This window comes from Dufourea novaeangliae, unplaced genomic scaffold (genome assembly GCF_001272555.1).
Source record: "Dufourea novaeangliae isolate 0120121106 unplaced genomic scaffold, ASM127255v1 scaffold228, whole genome shotgun sequence".
Lineage (NCBI taxonomy): Eukaryota > Metazoa > Arthropoda > Insecta > Hymenoptera > Halictidae > Dufourea > Dufourea novaeangliae.
This window is the reverse complement of record NW_015374150.1, coordinates 5,024,551-5,041,010: the sequence shown is the minus strand read 5'-3', so window position 1 is coordinate 5,041,010 and position 16,460 is coordinate 5,024,551. Positions and strand designations below refer to the sequence as shown.

The following is a 16,460-nucleotide window of genomic DNA, read 5'->3' as shown; positions in this document are numbered from 1 at the left end:
CTTTCTGATGTGAGTAACTTTTTTCTATGTGGGCGTATACAGACCATATGAAGGTCAACTTTGTTTTTTTACATGGCATCGTGTATTTTTTAATGCACTACTTGATACTACTCGTTATTCCCTAAATAAAATGCTAAAGCGTGTCCCCTGATATCATTTAACTTTTGTTTAAAACATTATTTAATATCGTCACTGGTTTCGCAGATATTCGAGTGGGTCGATTTAAATGGGACACCCTGTATATGTATATGTATTTTGCAAGTTAATATAAAAATAACTTAAAATTTTAAGTAAAACCTGTTTACTCTTGGTCGCGTGTTCCTCGGATCCCTATTCACTATGCATTAAAGTGGCCCCGTTTAACGTTGTTTCGTTTAGCGCTTTTTTTGTTATTTTTTTTTCTTGGAACGCATCCTGAGCGTTATGCGGGGTCTTCTGTAGGCTGTGTGTACGGGATATTCTAGTCGTCCCGTTCCTTTCGCGAAACGACAAGAAGAAACCTCTCTCTTCTCTCTCTCTCTCTCTCTCTTTCTCTCTCTCTCTCTCTCTCTCTCTATCTCACCGATTGCATATTCTTCAGGATATCCGCGGCAACGGTCAAAGCTTGACTGAACGCCCTGGTCGCGACGAACGATCGCTTGATCTGGACGCCCAGCTTTTGAGGAACGTCACCGAACGGCCTCATGTCCTTCATATGCTCGCCGACGCACTCCAGATATTTGTTGTTGAAATTGTACTGGCTGTTCAGAACCGTGAACATTTTCTGATAGAGCGTGTTGAAAAAATTGTCCATTGCGTCGTCCAAATCGACCTAGAAAGCACAATCGTGATGATTCGTTCGATCATCGATCAACTAAAAAACGTGTAAACACGTTAAAATAACCAGCCCTCCCTCCCCCCGTCTAAGATTGAATTTCCCGGCAAACTGTCGAGACGACGACGCGACGTCCGAAACGGACAGGCGTCTCGGTTCGGCGAACTCCGCGGTGGTGGTGGCGACGGTTCGATCGAAACGCGAAAACAAAGAACGAGAGGATCTCGTCGAAATGATCGAGCCATCCGGATTACCACCCACTCACACAGATTTCCCCTACAATATCCACCCTGGCCAATGTTCGAGCTCACCCATTCAAGGAATAATCCTGCGATTCGCCGGACGTATTATCGAGTCGGCGCACGGCTGCGAAGCGGAAATGATATAAAGAATAAAAAAAATTGAAAAGAAAATTCGTGGAAACGAATCGTCGAATAAATCCGAATTCTCCTATCCCGCGCAACTAGCGAGTTTAGCGAGACGGCGATATATCGCCGATATAACATTGGTGACCAACCGAGAGACTCGTCGCGAACGCAACAATATGTGTATGTATGTACATATACGTATGAATGTATGTATGTATATGTGTACGCCTAATATATTCATGCGGGGGCTATTTTCGAACATGTATTAGCGGTCCCCGTTGAATAATTCAAACAGATTTGAAATATCTGCTGGTAGGACTAAGACTATGTGGTTTCTCGCTTTCACGATTACTATTCGTTTTTCGATACAACTAGGTATGTTCCGAATAATTCTGTTAGGATATTACTACCTAAGAGGATATTTCCGGGCCCCCTATTATTGTGGTACATTCCCCGGGACGTCAAACGCATCGATTAAACTCGCATTCGCGCCTGAAACCACCACCAACTACCAACCACCACCCCTATCGCAGAGTCTCGTTACTCGCAGCTCAACTCTGACTGGACGAGGGTCGTTCATTTCGAAAGTTCACCCTACGAGGCCGCGGATAAAGGGGAAAGAGGCACGCGAGCACAGAACGGACGTAGGAGAATGTGCCAGGAATTCTTTCATCTTTGAAAATCGAGTTTGAACGGGGATATCGATCTATTTAAACCCCGATGGTATCCGATCAATCGTTTCCGCCGACAACATTGGGACCGTGGGTCGTGAAAGAATTTATCGATCCTCTTAAATCGAACGTCGCTTTTTCGGACCTTTAGATTATTATCGATAACGAATGCCGGGAGTATAAACAGAAACGAAAAGATGGGAAAAATTATGTATGTATTGCGACTAGGTATGTTTTTTCTCGGTAATACAATAATAACGGTTGGTACACCGTCGCGTCAAAAGGGAAATAAATGGAAACTCACCGTCCCTTTGGCGTAATAATTCTCCAGTTCCTTAAATAAATCCGTGAAAACGTACGCGTTCTGTTCGTAGAGCATACCATAAGTTTTCTTGAACATCTCGTGGAAGCTTCTCTTGCTATCCGCCATCAGATCCTTGAAGAAGCCTGGACAAAATGAACAGAATTCTTGTCGTTGAACGGCGTACATATTACTATTATTATTATTATATTCTCGGCTGTCGAAACCCCCATTGCAGACTCGTGCCACCCTACACACGCGATAACTTCGTGGGCATCGGAGGAACTCAGGTCCTCTTCTTGTCGGCGCTTTAGCTGCGAAGAATGCGATTAAAATTCCTTTTAACAACGGAACAGAGGGAGAGAGGGAACAGCGCGAGCCTCTGTGTGACGATTCGTTGACGTACCCGCGACAAAAAGCTGCCAGACCACGAAACGACGCGACACAACGCAACTCACCACTCCCTGCGAACGGGGAACCGAAGCAGCAAGCAATCAAGCAAGGAAGAAAGAAAGAAAGGAAGGAAGGAAGCACTTTTAACCTCCGGTAACCAACGCGTCGAACTTTCTGGGGTATGTTAATTTGCATCTAGTTTTCTCTCGTTCATCGACGAAAAAAATCGTACGGCAAGCAGGTAGCTGCTCATCTGGCCCGATTCGAAATTGCTCGCGTTCAAACTTCGGTCTACTCGAACGGTCTCTCTCTCTCTCTCTCTCTCTCTCTCTCTCTCTCTCTCTGATGTCTCTCCTGCTTTCACTTTTCCGCACTCTCTCTTTAGCCACCAACTCGGCTCTCCTCCACTTGGCTCCTTCACCACTTATACATATACTCTTTTTCCCTTTCAGCCCGTTCTTCACACTGTCTCCTTCCTGTCTGTCTCTCTCTCTCTCTTTCTGCCCCTTTCTTCGTCCACTTTCTGCCCTGATTTTCCGTCTCTCTCGTAGCTGGTTGTCGCCAGCCGACGTAGCCGCCCGCAATCGTATCGCGGCAAGAGTGTTGAGCAAAGTGGGTAGTGAAGGTAGGTAGGTAGGTAGGTAGGTAGGTAGGTAGGTAGGTAGGTAGGTAGGTAGGTAGGTAGGTAGGTAGGTAGGTAGGTAGGTAGCTGGATGCGGCGGTAGCGGTTAGGTAGAGGACGGCTCAAAGGGAAACGGTGTCGACCGTCGAGAGAAGCCGTGGTGCTCGAAAAAGATCGAGGCTCAAACGAGGGGTAGTGCAGTGCGTCACCGCCGCGCCAGGGTAACTCGTGCACTGCCGAGTAATTTCGTTAATGAGAATCGTTAGGGCCCCCCCGGCCCCCGAGGTTTTCACTGTCGCGCCGTCTAATTTTCCCGGTGACCGCCAAAGCGACTGCTGCTGCTGCTGCTGCTGCTGCTGCTGCTGCAGTTCTCGATGCAATCTAACCGTTTCGTTTGTTGACCCTTTGGAACGAAGCGATCGTTGCGTCGCCGTCATGTCAACCGTTTCGCCGATCGATGAAGTCCTTGTACATACTTGCGAAACAACAACTCGTTGCGTGGTCTCGAAGCCAAAAAGACGCATATACAATATATGTATACGGATCGCTATGCAACTTTCCACGATAGCACAGAATGCCGTCGACATCAGAGATGGAAGTATGGAGGTATCGAACGAGATCTCTTGAGTAACAGTGATTACCGCCTCGTCTACGTATTGGGTGACCGGAGGAATTTTTTTTATTCTTATGCTTTCGTTGAAGGTTTCCAGTTTAGAAGATTTAGCTCTCAATGTTTGTACATTAACACTTGAGGACAGCTTTCGTTTTCCATTAACCGCAGCAGCATATTACTGTGTGTATGCATATGTGTAGTATACATACATACATAGTATATTCTTATTTTCTATTCTTCCTTCTTTCTTCTTCTTTTTAGTTGTAATCTTAACTATGATTAACGTTAATTTTATAATACTATGTTCTTTCTGTTATTTGAATGTATATTGGGGGAATTTACGGCCGTTACAATAAATTGTTCTATGAAATTTCTGTTTAATAAGTAATCGGTGTCTAATCGAGGGTCGTATTACTCATATGTTGAACTAAGCCAAGATTTTTGGGGCTATGTACAATTCGTTTATATTAGGGATTCTAATTCAAATCATTCAGGTCAACCGATTTACCGGTATATCGCGAAAAATATCTTCAATTTTTTACCAGTAATTTGCCACTTTTTTTTACCGGTAATTCGATAAATTATATGTATACTCATAGCAATATGGTGCGTACCTGTATGCGTTTTATACATATGTAGTTACTTGCGCCGCGCAAGTGATTTTAAGTGATTCTGATTTCGAAAATTCTGTAAGCTTAATGTCAAGAACTTTTTCTTTCAACTTTTGAAAGAAAAAACTTTAATTCGTAATATAAAGAAAAACAGAAGTATCTCATGAAGAACCAACTCTGATCCAAAAAAACCAACTAAAAATCTGAATCAAGTCATGAAAAAAAATAAAATTTAACGTATCTTCGAGAAGAAAAAGTAACGGAAAAAAATACAAATTGCATATGATTTTCTAATGGATACCCGACCAACAAGTGTAGAATCTGAAAGAGCTTTTTACGCGGCTGGATTATTTTGTAGAAAAATTAGGTTGCACTCAGGAGACCAAAGTTTAGACTACTTTAGAGAATTATATTTATTAAAAAGGGTGAATGATTAAAAAATGCATTTAATATTGCATGTAACTTAAGATTATTTTCATTGTTTTCGTGGTGAAAATCCATATGTAACAAGTACGTATTGTCAATAGTTTACTAATACATATGTATTTGTATATATGATATATTACCGGTAAACCGGTTTTGATTGGAAATTTCACCGAATTACCTGTAATTGAAAAAGTCGGTAACTTCGCAATTCCTAGTGTGTATCATTTACAGCTCCTGCCCTTCACTTTTCTATTGCGGCGAGACCCGAGATTTGACACTCTGAATGATTTGAGGTTCGATCGGTCGTCATTCGAAAATTACGAAAGCCGCCACCGTGTCCTTTAGACACGCCGACTCAACCAGCGGAAGAAACCAGCCCCCGCTCGACTGGATTCGCGGTGGTTTCATCTCGTGTCCGCGAGCACGCCTCGAGGTAGAATTTCACGCAGAATTGCCCTTGAAAGTGATTAAAATTGCGAAAGTGTAAGAGGCAGATACTCACTGTGAAACCTTGCCCCTCTCGTCGACAGGACCTGATGCAGTCGCTGAAGAGTTTCTTTGGTGGCTGTCTCGTGTTTGTCGCGTGCCCTCGCCTGTAATCTCACTTCCATGTCCGCGGAGCAACAGACCTCTCCGCCATTTCGCACGCTGCCGCATATTTTCAGTTCCTTTGCTAGAAAAACGAACGAAAAAACGGGATTAAACCGAGCTCGATGCGCACGCCCTCGTTCTCCCCCCTTAACCCAATCTTTAGAATCTAACCTTCTTTTCAGATAATTTCTGGATTTATAGATTCTAAAGATTGATTTTTCGAAAGTGTAGATCATTCTCCAACGAGTTCTCTTAATCAAGGATATGTTTCTTCGTTCAACGGTTCGATAAACTCGTTGTTCGAAACTTGGTAACATTGCCGGCAGGAAAATTTTAATGGGATGTTCCGAACGTCTGCTTCCTCAAAGAAAACAGTGGGGTAGGTAACGTTTATTTGTTCTAGAACGAATTTTGATTATGCGAGAACTCCCGAGCGGGGCGCAGCTTCCGTTAATTTACGATAGATCCGACTAATTCTTCGTTCCTTCCTTCCTTCCTTCCTTCCTTCCTTTCTACCCCTTCTGTTCTCATTTTCTCCGAGGGTGCCAGAGAGCCAGAAAACTGGTTTCTCGGGAGGTTCGTGGGTGGCGATGATGAGGAAAAAATTGCTTGTCGCGTGGCGCGACCATCGAACAACCGTTTCCTCGTAATCGTTGCTTTCGACCAAATTCAATCCAATTTTCTCCACTCAGAGACCACGGTATCCCTCCAGGTTACATATTATATGTATACACCTTGCGATTCAACGAATTTGACACGTCGATTTTGTTTTCTCCTGTGTGCGTCGAGTAACGTTGTCGAATGGCTTGCACTGTACGTTTCTTCATACTGAAAGGATCGATTGGAAAAACTTTGGTCGAACAAGTGAACGAACAATTGGCGAAGTTTAACCCTCTACATTCTCTAACGCAGCGTATAATCGAGCTTCTACTCCTACTGTGTATGTATAGTTTTTTGCATCAAGGATTGTTCGTATTACGAAGCTCGTGCAGATAGCAGCAGCTACCCTTATTTCGCCGCTGGTCGGTACTCAGAGCCACGTCGTTTATCTGCCAATATGTACGTCCTCCGTCTATCGTCCGAGCGAGCTAATTTCCCACACAGCTCGGAACTTGGCGTCAAACTCTCTCTCGTACATATACACGTGTATCTATGTATACGGCTGCTGCTGGCTCGAATCACCCAGCCTCCCCTTTCGTTTCCGCGCAACCCCCATCGCGCGCGGTTCGATCGTCGTCAACTTTCAAACGCGCCGTAAAAGTAATACCGATACATTTCAGCGGGATTGAACGTGTCGTCTCGCCCTGGGCTTTCCCCTTTTCCCGCCGCGCTGCCACGTTCCTCCAATCCCCTGCCGTCAGATCGATGCGAACAGTTAACGAGAAAAAAGTAATTCGTTACGAGCCGCGTTAACGCGGATACCAGCGAGCAATGGCCTTGTAAATACCCTACGGATCGAAAAGACGACCAAATGCCATCCTTCGGGCAGTAAGTTCAAGTATAGTATACATATACTATCGGTAGGGCGTGCTTTCTCTCGTCAAGCTTCGATCACCCCATGTTCTAAACGCGTCGCGTGCATCCAGTTTAAAATTAGTCACCGGATACTCAAATCCCTCGTATATTTGTCGAACGTGTCACGACGACACAACTTACACGCCGCGATCTTATGTACATATCCATGGTGGCCAGACTGTGGCTCGCGAGCCGCACACGGCTTCTTTAGGCAATATTTTTGTGCAATATTTTTTTTTATAAACTTGACACATACTACATACATGTATGTAATGTGATATTTTTATAAGTTTGCTGACTTTATTATGCAGTGTGATGTATAACAAAGATTGTAAGCGTTTAACTTACAATTTAATATCGTTCCAATAGAGGATTTCAAGTATTTCTGATAGACGATACGTGGATTCGATCCTGACAAGGTTCGGCCACCACTGTTATAATTTATAATATATTATAATGTACACTATCGGCCAAAAATATGGGACTAGGTCCGATGATTAAAGAAAGAGAAAACTATTATTCGTATATAGAATCATGAACTCTGGTCCCATACTTCTGCCCGATGGTGTATGTATAATACATATAGGAGCCGAGCAAGGAACACCGAAAGTGACAGTGAGTTCTAAACTGGAAGAGGACCGATCGTTTCGACGCGCGACGATTATCCGCGTGCATAATCGAATAAAAGAGTCTTCCGATAAATTGCTCCGAAGGCCGCGGGTGTAAAAAGCCAGACTAGAGCGAGAGAAAGAGAGAGATATGCATCGTGGAAGCTCGAGCCGAGAGAGCTCGGCCGTTTGACGAACAGCCATTGAAAGCCCCTCGTAGCCCAGGCACCCCGACCACACGACCCTCGGCGAGGCTTTGCAACGCGCAAAGGCTGAGTACACGTGTATGTATATTCGCGCAACCAAGCAGCCAGACAGAAACGCACACGCATACGCACACGCAAGTTCACGCGAGAGGGTAGACGGAGTTACGCGTTGCGCCGTTTGTTAGCGTCTTGACGTCGCTAAGACGCCGGGATTTCTGTCGCGACATACTTCCTTCCGTGTCGAGCTATATTCGCCAACGACACACACTCTCTCCCCATCCGACCGCGACAGAATATCGTGTTCTTTTTCCCTCGCAAAACGATGAAAAACGCGAACGTCGTTGCCCCTCTTCACCCCCACAACGAATTGTATCGGCATCGATGATCCCAATAACGAATTGTTCGAGTCTTTTGTCGACCATTCTCACTGAGAATAATTTAGCTACACAGCGGGAAATAAGTTTGTGTGACGAAAAAAGGGTGGATGTCAGTTGGATGGAAAAAATCGAGTGACACATTTAGCGAATGCAGAAGCGCCGTCCTCGCTCTCGAGCCCTAGCTGGAAACTCTGGTGAAACGAGGCGGAAGTAATTATTTCGAATGCGCGTGAACGAGTCGATTTCAGGCTGCACGGTGTTCGCGCTGTGCGACGAATTCGCGCCGTTCTGAACTGTCAGCCACCAACGATTTCAGCGAATAACAAACGAAACGACTGTGAAAATATGGTGTAGAAAAGGTGTGCTGCTGTTGTGCTTACCGATGAAAACGGATTGTATTCCTTATGTGTCCACTCTTCCATAATATCCAGAGTGTCGTGTCTGAAATAGGAATTGGGGTTGTTCGATTCCGAGTCGATTCTTCAGAAGGTAGATTATCTTTGATATCACATCACTGCCGTGTATAACACATACATTAACGGTCAAAAGTATGAGAGCAGGTTTGATAATTATAGAAAGAAGTAGAAAGAGTGGAAGAAGAAAAGGTAACGTGTTAAAACTGATGAGAAGTATGGACGTATACATACATATACATATGTACCGATTCCGTAACTTTTATTTTAGCCCAAAGGAATACAATAAATCATCGACGAGTGAGTGTTCCAAAACTCCTCGGCATCTCAGTGTTCAGACGCCATCCCCACCACTAGGTGATGGCACCCCAATCCCGTGGGACCAGTCAAACGTCCAGTGATGGGGATGGCGTCTGAACACTCATCGATGATTCACTGCGCATGAGTTCATATCAGTTCACTGTACTGTTCCATCAATCGGGAACTCTTGTTCCACACTATTGGCTGGTAGTGTATCTGTTGTATTATACATACGTACATATATGGCAGTGACGTGTGTTCCCAAGATAATCGATCCTTGATTCCCTAATAGGAACTACACAGGATCGGTCCAGCGATCGATTCGTTCGATGTATCATACCTACATAAGTTCACGCGTGGACGTTGTTCATCGCACGAGCTTAGGTAACGGTCGATTAATTCTGAATGTAATTCTGCCGTAAATGCTCCTGGGTCCGGTTTTTTTTTTAGACGAAAGGTCAGTTTCTACTGACGCAGTATTATCGATTCCGTCTTGTAACCAATGCCGTGTCTACGGTCCCCTCGTAAAACTGACGGAAAATACGACCTCGAATCACGACGTACCTATCCAGTTTTCGTTCACACCACCGGTTTCCCGAGTGAATTTCCACGCGGACGTCCCCCGTATGCCATGCAACGTGTGGCCGATCGAAAGGAGGAACAGATCTCTCTTGTTCGACGCCGAAGCACCCTTTGGGATACACGAAGAAGGGTTACGATTCGATTAGAAATCACCCCTCGTTGGAGAGGTTTCACCGGTGACAGGCAGATGCGGAAATTTTCTGGGGGTGAAGGGGAAACGGGAATTGGAAGATAGACGGAGGATGCGTCGTCTATAGTTAGACGAACCGCGAGCACGGGAACGAAAATATACGATCCGACTAAGCCGAAGAACGTAGGTAAACGGCTTAAATTAACCGAGCATGATGTTTCGGAAACAAATGGCATCTGCTCTGTCTATCGAGACCAGACGCGTTTGTTACGTCTAGGAAAAGGTCGGTCGTTGTACACCAACGCCAATAATATTTAAACCTTTTGCTTATAGTATTAGTATTAGTCATCCGTGTATTCCATTGAATGCCTCATCCCTTACTGATCGCTCGACTCAACATATCCCCCACCTTCCAAATAACCATATAGAACCGACTGTAGAAATATTTATGGTACTGGAAAATTTAGTACCTTTTTTCTGCATAAGCTAGTACGAAATACTTTTGCTGGGTGGTCACACACACAGAGAGAGAGAGAGAGAGAGAGAGAGAGAAAGAGAGAGAGACAGAGTGACGGGAGACGAGTGCGGATGAGATGCAGAGACGCGGTTCAACCACCCCCATAGGCAAAACTATTTCTGCGGACTATTCTTCCGGGCTTTCCATTATGTTGAATGATACTCCGCGTCTGTGTGTGTATGCGTGTGTCTGTTCCTATACTTATATTCTATTCCACACACGTGAACTCGAGTAGACTGGAACGCGACGGCGACGTGATGTACGCGTGCTTTTCAGGCATCGACTATTATGGGATCCTGCCGCGAATCTCCATTAAATATTTACGAGCAAGCCGAATCGCCTTCCCTCATCCCCGAACGGGGGGTTCGTGAACACGACGGGCTTCGTCTCGCTAACGTTTGCTGGCGATCAATTCTTCCGAGACGATGGGAACTGACCGACAACGCGACTAGGGGTTGTGTCCCGTCACGTAAGTTGTTGGATTCCGAGCCGCGGAATCGAGTGCAACACTGGATAGAAAATCTTGAAGAGGTTTATTCGATCACATCTAATAGAGTGTCGTAAGACTCTAATTGTAAGCTAAACGGTTCAGAATTCTTAAGTACCTCTACCCATCCATGTATGGCCTATTGAATTAGGCCTGAGCTCTGTCGTGAGGAGAAGATGCTTGCGGGCCTTAGTAGGTACAGAATGAGTAAGTAGGAGTTTAGAATTTAGGCAAGATAAGGGTGACCATGCTGTTTAGGATAGGACCAAAGTGAATAGGTACACCTAGGTTGAACATGAAACATAGTGGCGGATTCGAATCACCGAGCATTTCAATTCACTTACCTATCCGCGAAAGGAACACGAAACGAGCTGAATACATATTGTTCGAATCGATCGAACCGGTCCAATCGACGAGAGGGTAGTCTTGGAATTCGAGTTGTAATATTTCGAACGCGTTCGGTTGGCTCTCGACACGGCGGCGGTGGTGGCGGCGGTGGTGGCGGCGGCGACGGAAGCGAACGCACGATTTTATCGATCGCTCGGACCCAACAGAGAAGCCTCTGTGTCCCGTGACAAAAGCTCGACACCGCCTGAAGCGAGAGCCCCCCGGCGTAGTAGAGGATGGAACGACACAAGCACCGGGTTATGATTTACAAACGAAAACACCGGTGAACCGCATATTTAACGATCGCGATAATTGTGCCAACGCGAAGAAAGGGGTAATCCTGACGCGGTCGAGGCTCGCGGGGTCGTGCCGTCTGCTCTTGAACCCTTGCAAACGCGCGTGCAAATATCACGACCCTCGTGGCAGGCAAACATCGACTTGCACGCGCGCGATCAATGCACACGGTTCGTCGTCGAGTGTGTCACGTTCGGTTATCTTTTCTTTCGTCTCTAGTCCCAGGGAGTAGAGTACCGTGTGTAGAATCTCGTACGAACGAGAACAAAACATTCACTCTACAACGCGTACCGAGCGTCGCATGTATTCGTTCGATGAACGAAGAAGAGTTGTTACGTATGTAAGTATACTTCCATACGTAAGTTTTCAATCTGATCGAGAATCGACGCGCGATTCGAACGGCTCGTAGATAAGCTATAGTCAACGAGCATGATATTAATAATAATATTTATTTTAACGAGAAAAACCCTTTGATACAAAGATAGTATGAATATAAACAAGGACTCGTGAATAAAAGATCAAAGAAAAGAAATACAGTAATAATGGGAAAAGTATAACAGTTCGCTTCATCAATCGTATTGGCCATCATACGTATTGTGTCGTCGTGAAATTAAACGTTTAGTCAGGTCGCCTACTCGTGTAACAGTAAAAAAGGCTGTACGCATCAGTGTCATCGTAAGGGGCCCTAACATACCGTAGAAGCGGTCTGAGTCTCAGGCTGCAAACATCATTTCTGAATTGATATTTAAAACACTTGTGCTTACAATATTACAGTTACACGGTATTTAGTCTCTGGCGCCTCCTGTTTAATAGTAGTTACTGTATATGGAGCTATTACAAAAAGTAAACTGCAGATAAACGATTGCACGGTCCTGGAGTTGAAGTTTCTACTACCGATACGGGAGTACTTTTACAATTTCATGGTTTTACGAGGACACAATATCGTGGCTGTCGACTTCCGTGAAAGCGCAAACGAAAGTTCCGTTCGTACCGCGACGGTACAGTCGCGGCCTGCAACGGATTTAAGGTGTTTTAGGGCCGAAGCTTAGAGAATGGGGTGAGAAGACGACATAGGGTTGCTAGGAGACACCCTCTTCCACACGTTATATTGCATTACCCTATGCGGCTCGCAGGGGGGCGGTGAATTGGTTGCACGAGACCGAGAGCCGTTTCCGTGGCACGGTTCGAGGTTCGAGGCTCGAGGGTGTCTGCGTGCAAGATGACAAACTCGTTCTCCGAATACAACCATCTTTTTTCCTGACCTTTTCCACCCGCAACGGATCACCGAAGATGTTCCGTGTTCATCGTCGTTACCGTCCGATCATCCTTCTCCTACGTCCTGGTCATGGTCTACCCCAAACTCGGAACTGTCGATCCATCCGTACGTTCAAACATCTTGGTCGCGCGATTTCAGGATGGGAGTGGAAAAACAAAGGTCGCCTTCGGTTACCCGTAGCGGCCGTAGCCCGTACTCACTCACGAAGAAAAATCAGAGAAATGATCCCGAGAGAAACGGAGCCAAAGGCGACGTGAAAGGGAGCGGCAGGCAGAAGTCAGGCTAACAGGTGGCCTATAAAATAGCGAAGCATCCGATAAGCCTCTCGTAACCAGCGCTATCCCCGTCATCCGTTGGATATTCCAAAGATTCTTGCATTAATTAGCCGGTCGGATAATCATTTTTTTTTCTCTTCTAAACTGTTCACCGAGTTTTCCCGATTGCGTTTCTCGTGTTTTTCAATATGTTCGCGACTCGAGGACGTTAACGGTACGAGATGAGGCGTGGAACAAGGAACTGAGGGGTGGGGGTAAAACACGTTTAACGTTCGCCACACGATGTTTCTCGGGGAATCATTCGTATTCAGGGCACGCTGACGGCTTCGTATTCGAGCAGGAATCGGTTCTCGTAAACCAGCAACCGGCAGAGGAATCATTATAATTTAGTTGGTCGCACATGCGTGGCCTGGTCTCTCTCTCTCTCTCTCTCTCTCCCTCTCTCTATCTATCTATCTATCTATCTATCTATCTATCTATCTCTTTCTCTTCGTTCTACTCGAAGAAATGTCGTCTTTTCACCTGCCGGCCGCATACAAATGCGGCGGAATCTCGTCGATCTTTCTCGGCCATGAAACCGATCGGTCCCCGTCCCGCGATTCTCCGCGCGTAGGACAAGAAAAATAGACGAGAAACCAGCCCAGTTTGGCCCAATCCGACCTAGGACGACTATAATGAATCACCGCTAAGTGTTCGAAGATTCATCGGCACTGAGTGTTCAGACGTTATCCCCCACCACTGGGAGGAGGCCCCCCGTGGAATCAGTGAAACGCTCAGTGGTGAGGATGACGTCTGAACAAGGGAAGTGCCGTGGAGTCTTCGAACACTCATCGATGATTTATTGTACACTGTACAATCGACTGTCTATCACGCAAAACGGTTTGAGCGCCACTACAAAGACGAATGATGAACAAGGACCATCCTCCCCCCCCCCCCCCCCCCCTCTTGATGTCAGCATTCGAACAGGGAAAAAGGGGTTCGCTAACCAAACGGATTGCAATGTTTAGAGAAACGATCCCGCCGCTGTTCTCTTTGTGGTCAATGCACCCTCCCCCTGACGCCTACGGTTTCGGGGCGCCGCGCCGGCCGATCTAAACTCGGAACAGGCCCGCTACCATAAACACAGACGTATTTTCTGCTTTATAAACTTTACGCGAGGACCTAGCCGACAGCACGGTGAGAAACCATTCGCACTCGAACGCGCTCGGAGATTCTGCTCGAACCCTATCCGTCTGTGTGTAGGATATGTATACGGAAGATATCAGAGTTGTGGCTTTCGCTGTTCACTCGTCGAAATTCTCATCCTCCAGGGTCTTTGTAATCATCGAATGCGTTAAACATCCCCATAGATGAGATACGATTTGTCGTACAACGATACAATTGATCGTGCAACCTAGAGGTCCCTTCGACCGTCTGAACGACAGTTGCAACGTTTGTGACACGGTTGTACGACTTGTAGACAGAGTTGGGCACAATTTGATTCGAATAATACATCGTGAAACGCTCAAGTATCTAAGAGCATCATTCCGAACTTTAAATAGAGTTAATGAGATTAAATAATTGTTTGCCGAATGTCAAGGAATCATTGAAAAAGAAGTACTATTTTATTATAAAAAATGGAATTTCCACATTTAAACGTTTAAAAATGACGAAGTAGGTACTTTTTTTTCTTTAATTCGTTATTCAAAACTTTATCTAAATAATGAATTTGTCCATCTTTGCTTCTAAACAATACGGCAGGCTAAAAATCTGTCGTCCCAACCGTCTGTCCACTTCCCTTATGCAACTTGTCGTACGACAAATCGTATCGTCTATGAGAAGTCTTTACACGGCGATCATAACACTCGATACTAATCCAACGGAATCTCTCGACTGTGATTGTCGGAGTAAAATACGAAATATTCTCGCCGTTGAACGATTAAATCACTTTGATTTAGCTGGCGATGTATGTATGTATAAATCAGGGTAGATTCGAGGGACATACGGGCGCGACATGCTGGTACATACATGCGCGCGCGCGCGCGCGCGCGCGCGAATCACAGAACCGAGGTTCGGTGAACCGATGGAGTCGGACCGTTAATATTTCATTCTGTATCTTGAACGCCCCAGCGTAAGCGCGCAACGAGCAAATACGCGCACGCATATCCGCGTGGCCAAAGTATATTTATTTTATTCGACCCCTCGCGTGTGTGAGTAACGAGCACTCTGTCGCCTACAACCTACAACCTACAAGAAGTATAATTTGGATCGGTCGCTGAGTGTTCCTTTCGGACGCTATCTCCTAACAAATCCGTTAACTTTCTTCAAACAGTATCCAGTTTCTTAACCTTTTTAGAATCGTGCTTCACCTCAACGCCTCAAAGATAAGATAATCGACCCCAAATTATTCAATAATAGGAATATGTATATAAATCCGTTGTTAAAAAAGAACACCAAAAGAATAAGAAAAAAAACAAAACAAAGTAACGCGAAACAGGTGAACTTTCGGCTCGAAGAAATTCCGCATTCGCATGGTCCGACGAGTTTTTGTTGTTCCACCGAGAACACGGCGACGCCAGGTGCCAGGTGAAACGGCTGTTGAAGAAATTTCGGAGCGCACTCCGCGTGAATAACGTGAAACGACTTAATTGCTCGACGAGTCGGATTATGCAAACGACGCGTCGCTTCTGCCCACGCTTGTCACACCCGCTCCATACCGTGGTGTACATCTACATACATATTGTATAGATTCGTGACGCTTCAGGACTTTGGAACGACGGTTTCGAGTGGCGTCCCTGTCCAAAACAGAATTCTGCAATTCCAAGAAAGTTTCGCGAACTGTTTCCTCTTTTTCTTCGTTCCTCAGAACGAAGCTACCATTCGAATTTTTCAAGACGCGTTCTTGAGTTCCAACCGTCGAAAGCGATGTATCGATGTCGTATCGTCTATCGTCTATGGTCTATGGCCTATGGTAACCTTAAGTTGTTTAGGACAGAGCAGCGCGGTCGCAATTACTCATAGAGTGAATCAAAATGACTAGGTTGGTCGTCCAATAACATGTTCCACTCGTTGTTCCACGGACTAGGGTGGAATCAAAGTTCAATTTATATTTCGGAAGTCATTCAAGTGTTTTCGAGGGTTGGGCACGGGGGCGTTGCCGCGGTGAGAACGATGAGATCACTCGCGTTTGCTCTTGTGAATCATCGTCTGCGTAGTCTGCCCGGTTCCAACGATCCAGCGGATCCAGCCGCGTCAACGTTGCCAGCTGGAGAACATTACGCGTCTCGAAAACGACGACGAATTTCTTAAAAGAATATACATATAGACTCGTCTACACAGATCATCCTTGGTTGGTTTTGATCGCGCTTTTGTAGCCCGATGGGATGAAGATGTTCAGTCTCCTGGGCCGCTTGGATGCCTCCCCTCTAGTCGATATCGAGGCTACACGACTCCTATCCGGGCAACGATCGCGGGACCTGGGTACTCTATCTAGGTAAACGACGCACGCGAGCATTGCTCCGATCGGCGGCGAATTCCGAACACGTCTTTTCACGATCGACACAATGGACCGTTGGAGTAACAGCTGGAGGAGGCAGAACGACGCCGGACATTTTCCAATTTCGCACGAACATAATGATGTCGAGTCGCGTCTTCGTGTAGTTCGTTTAACTGGCCATTATTCGCACGCATCGTGTCTTTTGATC

General features: G+C 45.7%; 1 protein-coding gene across 1 annotated transcript in view; it reads right to left on the bottom strand.

Annotated features, from left to right (window-relative positions):
* Nucleotides 1-16,460, bottom strand: part of LOC107191656 (glypican-6) — a 61,702-nt gene that overhangs the window by 4,832 nt on the left and 40,410 nt on the right. Inside the window, exons 2-4 of the mRNA XM_015580748.1 lie at nucleotides 5,322-5,492; nucleotides 2,158-2,300; nucleotides 563-811 (exon numbers count right to left, since the gene is read on the bottom strand). Of these exons, the coding sequence (XP_015436234.1) occupies nucleotides 563-811; nucleotides 2,158-2,300; nucleotides 5,322-5,492 (563 nt within the window). The remainder of the gene's footprint in view (nucleotides 1-562; nucleotides 812-2,157; nucleotides 2,301-5,321; nucleotides 5,493-16,460) is intronic.